This window comes from Littorina saxatilis, linkage group LG1 (genome assembly GCF_037325665.1).
Source record: "Littorina saxatilis isolate snail1 linkage group LG1, US_GU_Lsax_2.0, whole genome shotgun sequence".
NCBI classification, from domain to species: domain Eukaryota; kingdom Metazoa; phylum Mollusca; class Gastropoda; order Littorinimorpha; family Littorinidae; genus Littorina; species Littorina saxatilis.
In genome coordinates this window covers 58,627,405-58,633,457 of record NC_090245.1, presented here as the reverse complement: position 1 = coordinate 58,633,457, position 6,053 = coordinate 58,627,405, and the positions used below count along the sequence as shown (strand labels likewise).

The 6,053-nt window shown below is 44.8% G+C and overlaps 1 protein-coding gene across 1 annotated transcript; it reads left to right on the top strand.

Annotated features, from left to right (window-relative positions):
• The first annotated feature begins 3,732 nt into the window (after positions 1 to 3,732).
• LOC138980372 (uncharacterized) lies at positions 3,733 to 5,029 on the top strand. Its single transcript, XM_070353275.1, has 2 exons — positions 3,733 to 4,497; positions 4,979 to 5,029. Exons 1-2 carry the CDS (start codon positions 3,733 to 3,735, stop codon positions 5,027 to 5,029), a joined length of 816 nt encoding a protein of 271 aa, XP_070209376.1.
• The last annotated feature ends 1,024 nt before the right edge of the window (positions 5,030 to 6,053 follow it).

Here is a 6,053-nt window from a genome sequence, read left to right as displayed (position 1 = left end):
AACTGACGACTAAATTGTGAAATAAGGAAAGTGGATCACACGGGTTCACGACGGTTCAGGGGTGAAATAAACCACGAAATCTGGTTTGTGGTTTACGCAAACTAAATAACCATTCAAACGAACTGTGTCGTTTAATGATATAAATACTATTGCAAGTGTGTTCCATAAGGTTAGAACTGCTTTTTTCGTGAGAAGATTTAAATCGTTCTGTAAACCATTTGAGGCAGACTGGGCCTTTAAAGTGCCTCCCAACCGCAGCTGTGCAAGAATACGATACGAAAAATGCTAGTGAGCATTTCTTCCTGAGTCGCCTGTTAGCGAAGAGACAGTCAATACGCTTTGAAGAGATAGTCAATACGCTCTGAAGAGACAGTCAATATGCTCTGAAGAGATAGTCAATACGCTCTGAAGAGATAGTCAATACGCTCTGAAGAGATAGTCAATACGCTCTGAAGAAATAGTCAATACGCTCTGAAGAGATAGTCAATACGCTCTGAAGAGATAGTCAATACGCCATGAAGAGATAGTAAATATGTAACCGAGTGCCGAAACACCACTATCACCTTTGGAGGCGAAGTCCAATCAAACAGGATTGAGAATTTTAGAGCTTATTTCTAAGCCCTTTAAAAACTGTTATGCATTCGCAAAGGAAAGCATGAACATACAGACAGACAAAAGCCGCCAGACCTCATCACAAACAGAACTCTACAATCCACAGGTGTTGCCTTGCGAGCTATAAATAGCTCGCAACTTCTAAGGCGAACAACTCTGCAGAGTCTGCTGTGAAGGGCGACGGTAGTCTCCCTGTCACAAATACGCTCTGAAGAGATAGTCAATACGCTCTGAAGAGACAGTCAATACGCTCTGAAGAGATAGTCAATACGCTCTGAAGAGATAGTCTATACGCTCTGAAAAGACCGTCAATACGCTCTGAAGAGATAGTCAATACGCTTTGAAAGCGCGATATATCTCGCCAGGTGGGGGTCTTAAAACAATCGCGTGTGGGCATGTGTCTTTGCGTGCATAATCAGAGCATCAGTCATCCCAAGGTGCAAGGGTTCTGCAATGTGTATAGCATCACGTCGGTCCACCTGGGCAGTCGACCACAGTCATGTTTTTGCACCCTGTTGTTTTCGTCGTCAATACTGATTGAAATCGTGATAACAAAACACCTGCTATCAGGGTGGACACTGTCGCTGGCAGAAGAATGTGAGGGTTTATCGGAAGATAACGAAGGTTTGGCCCGTCACAAGGTGTCACACTGTACAAACATGCGGCCGGCCATGATAACACAGTGACTCAATACGATGCTATGTTCAATATTTTATTGACGATTATGTTTTCGCGATGAGATTTTACCCTGCGCAAGGACTCACATTGTACAAGCATGCTGATTATGATAACAAAGGGGCCCGATGCAATACTATTTTCAAGGGATTACTGACGATTGTGTTTTCATCAAATGATGAAAGTAAAACTGTATATATATGTATTGGCTTGTCTGCCTTAACAGTTAAAGGTGCTATAACGGTACATACCTGTAAACTATAATTCTGAGATTTTAAAGCGAAAACCTGAAGATTACTTACGGTGACGGTGACAATCATATTTTTATATTTGAAGAGCCCGAAGGTAAAAATTCGTATGAACTTAGAGCGGAGTTTCGTGAATTTACTGACAGTAGAAGCGACCGACGTTGCTTCAGTGGAGAACTGAGTCCACAGGGTTCTGTTTTTCTCTTCAAAAGAACAGGTTTCGTCTTAAAAGACATAACGACGCGACACATATAGGTCAGTAAGTTCATATGGTCTTTGGAGTTTTGTGTTCAGTGTTAAATTCAAGCGGAACAAACCCTACCTATTCATTTAAAATCACGGTACTCTCAGATATTACTGGATCCGTACAGCGGCATCTTTTCCCTAACATGGAGAACCAAAGGCTCAATACAAAAATGAAATAAAGTCACGAAAGAACAACAAGAAACAGGAAGGAAAACAGAAGGGAAAAAAACACACCTCTAAATTCTGACTTTGTTTCAAGTTTCTGTTTGTGTGTTGGTTTGCTTGTTTGCTTCCTTGTTTGTTTGTTTGTTTGTGTATTTGTTTGTTGGCCGTTTGTTTGTTTATTTGTTTGTTTGTTTGTTTGTTTTTCTTATCTTCGCTTGCTTGTTTTGGCTTTGGATTTGTTTGTTGGGGGTGTAGCTGGACTTGTAAAGAATGTTCAAAAGTCTCGTCAGTATTACCGTCTTTTCAATTCCTGCTTTCCACGTGAGCCCATGCTCTGACAGAGACCAGATAGCATGACCCCAAAGCCTTTGAGGCAATAGCTTTTTTGCGACATACAACACCTCCGGATCGGTTGATGGTAAGTCGTAATAGATGGCTCTTTATCCCGCAGCACGTCGAGACCTCGTCAGGACGTGACTCCATGGCGACACCGGCTGGCCGAGACCACAAGGAACACATTTCCGGTATTGTTTGGGCCCGCCAAGAGATCGTACCCTCTTCCTTTGGAAGCCAGTGTCGCGCTAACACTTCAAAAGGGGAGAAATTGGAAAACCGAGACTGTTGCGTGCTTGGAGTGAGAAACTGTGTAGCTTCTTTTTGTGTGCCTGCTTATTTGGTGAGCTCAGGGTGTCGCCGGCATGTCTTATCGAGTCTGAGAGGAGCTTGTAGCGAGACTGTATTTTGTTATACAGACACTGTGACTCAAGATTCCCCGTCTCCTAGATCAGAACAGACTGTTACTTTGATGTTTGGTGGCTGGGGCTAAAATATTACTTGGAGAGGAAACCATTTGAATCAAACGGGAATGGCTGGAAAGTCAATACACGTATTTTAAAGCAAATGTGAAATGAAGGGTAAAGATGGTGGCAGGCCGGGAGGAGGAGGGGGGGGGGGGTCAGGATAAACGAAGATTGAGTCGAAAACAGTTACCTTCCAAGGATGGTTTGTTGAAGATTTCTTCTTCTCAGTCTGCAACCCATGGGCTAAAACTCCCACGTACACTCGTGTTGTTTTGTTAAGATAAAAACAAACAAAACTAAGGGGGAAAATTACTAGTCCAAGCCTTTTCGCAGAAGAGACAAGAAAAAGGGCAACTAAAATTAAAAAACAGTTTTAAAAGCGGAAATGAAGAGAAAATGCTATGTGGGGAAATACGCTGAACAAGTCTCGGTCAAGAATTCCTTGCTTGAAAAAACAGAACCCGGCCAGTTTCAGTCTGAAAAAAGGGTAAACAAACTGGGAAGGTTTTACTACATATTTGCACACGACCCACGCTTTTTTTTCCCGCCATGTTTTGGGTGGTTGGTTGTTGTTGCTGATTGTTTTTGTTAGCGTCCCTTCAACCGATATGGTTATGTGGGACCGTCCGAGCCCAGGTTGGGAGTAGAAACTTACAGCACTTCACAACAAACTAAACTAAACTAAACGAAGTTGTTTCGGTAACTAAACCAAACAAGAAGCTATCACTCAGTCGGACGCACAAATTGTTCTCCCTAATGTGTAATCACTGATGAGGTCGCCTGTGCTTAGCCATCATTGCGCACATAGTGAAATCAATCTGCTACCCGGGTACACTGTATACCGTACCTCAGTAATCCTTGTAACATTCTCAAAGTGCGCTGCGGCCCACACAGTGACGTTTTTGGTGTGAACATGATTTTATTCAGATAACATAGGGTGGCATATACATGGTAATACAAAAGAGGGTTTCCAGGGTGATCTCAGCATGGAGTTAGCTCGCTTTGAGGACTGTTCTGCCGATCAGTACAACACTGCCCTTAAGGCTGTTCTTGATAAGCACGCCCCCGCCTCCAGGCGCAAGGTGTCCTCAAGAAAGGTGACTCCGTGGTTTGGTCTCCTTGGCGATGAACTACTCCAGGCTAAGAAAGAACGGCGTCGTGCCGAGAGAGAGTGGAAGGTATCTGGTCTGACAGTGTATGAACAATTGTACAGAAAAGCCAAGAATTTTGTGACCTTCATTGTTCACAAAGCAAAGTCCATGTTCTACACCACTCAGATAGCCCAGGCGAAATCAAGCAAAGAGCTGTATCACATTACCAACGATCTTTGTGCTAGATCTAGCGCTAGTCTGCTTCCCACTGTGTACCCTTCAGCGTCCCTCCCTGATGTGTTCTCCAACTACTTTGTGACTAAGGTAGAAAAGTTAAGAGATGACCTCGACTCCCAGCCCTCTCTTCCTCATCCCCTTGGAACACCGTTCAGTGGCGATCCTCTAGCATCGTTCACCCCTGTCACTGAATCAGAAGTCCGGAAGATCTTGACTAGCTCTGCCCCTAAAACGTGTGATCTTGACCCGATCCCAACCCCCTTGCTCTTTGAGTGTCTAGATGTGGTGCTCCCCACCATTACAAAGATTGTGAATGACTCCCTCGCTTCTGGATCTTTCCCGGATATCCACAAAACCGCTCTTGTTACCCCACTGTTGAAGAAATCTACACTGGACCACAATGAGTTGAAAAACTTTCGGCCTGTCAGTAACCTGTCTTTCGTTTCTAAAATAATAGAAAAAGTAGTTCTGTCTCAGCTTTCTGCTCACCTCACATCCAACAATCTGTTCAACCCTCTGCAGTCTGCATATCGGTCTGGGCACAGTACGGAAACAGCTTTAGTGAAAATTGTAAATGACCTCTTACTCGCTTTAGACAAAGGAAAAGTTGCCATCCTGACGCTGCTCGACTTGTCGGCAGCGTTCGATACCATTGATCATGGTCTCCTCATCAGCCGTTTAGAACACGTTTTTGGCGTTAGTGATTCTGTCCTTCTCTGGTTCTCCTCCTACTTGTCCAACCGTACCCAGACTGTCTCCATAAACAATAGCACCTCTGATCCTGCTCTGCTACGCTACGGCGTGCCTCAGGGTTCGGTCCTAGGGCCGGTATTGTTTGTGTTATACACCACACCCCTCGCTGACATCATGGCCTCACACTCAGTTCTCCATCATTCTTATGCAGATGATACGCAACTTCAGAAGTCTGCTGATCTCAAGAGTTTCGACACTCTGATGCACTCAATGCAAGAATGCATCCTGGACGTTAAATCCTGGATGACATTTAACAAGCTAAAATTAAATGATGAGAAAACGGAAGTCATAGCTGCCTCCTCTCCACGCATGTCTACCTCCATCCAGCTCCCAGAGTCCATCACAATAGGCAATGCAGTTGTCCCCTTCTCGGTTTCAGTGAAGAACTTGGGTGTCACACTAGACTCCCACCTAACTATGAACGCACAGGTACAAAACATCACTCGTGCCGTCAACTTTGAACTCCGCCGTATTGGCTCGATACGCCACTACCTTTCTAAAGAAGCAGCTCTGACTCTAGTCTCTGCATTCATTCTTTCCAGACTGGACTATTGTAATGCACTGCTGTATGGCTGCCCCCAGTACCTCCTAAACAGGTTACAGAAATTGCAGAACAATGCTGCACGCCTGGTCCTCAGAGTCCGCAAGTCCGAACACATTTCCCCTCATCTCCAAGCACTGCACTGGCTTCCAATAGAGTCACGCATCAAATATAAAATCGCATGCCTATCCTATGGTGCACTCACACAGACAGGACCCGCATACCTCACAGACATGACTCAGACATACACACCGGGCAGGACACTCCGCTCCTCAGCAGACACCTCTATCCTTTCCACTCCGAGAGTCAACACTAAATCTTTTGGTGAGCGCTCTTTTTCTGTTTCTGCTCCTCTCGTCTGGAACTCTCTCCCTGTCACTCTTCGTCACTCTGCCTCCTCTGGCTCTTTCCGCACAGGCCTGAAAACGCATCTTTTTTCACTTGCATACACATGATACCCCCCCCCCCCCCCCCCCCCCCCCCCCTGCGTGCATGGAGTGTTTTGAATTTGTATGTATATATATGGCTTTTTCTTTTGAGTTTTGAGTATTGTTTGCATGGAGTTCGGTATTAATTTTGCCTGTATGGTTTTGCTTGTATGACTTTGTTTTGTCTTTACCCTGTTTGCTTGGTCTTGCGTGCTTGGAGTGTGTTAAGCTTTTGTGTTTGCTTGCATGGAGTATGC

Bases quoted from the DNA above. Each gene is read 5' to 3' on its own strand.
- LOC138980372 (XM_070353275.1), top strand. From the start codon at position 3,733: ATGGAGTTAGCTCGCTTTGAGGACTGTTCTGCCGATCAGTACAACACT. The intron at 4,498-4,978 runs GTCAGTAACCTG...ATTCTTATGCAG, and splicing joins AGTTGAAAAACTTTCGGCCT to ATGATACGCAACTTCAGAAG.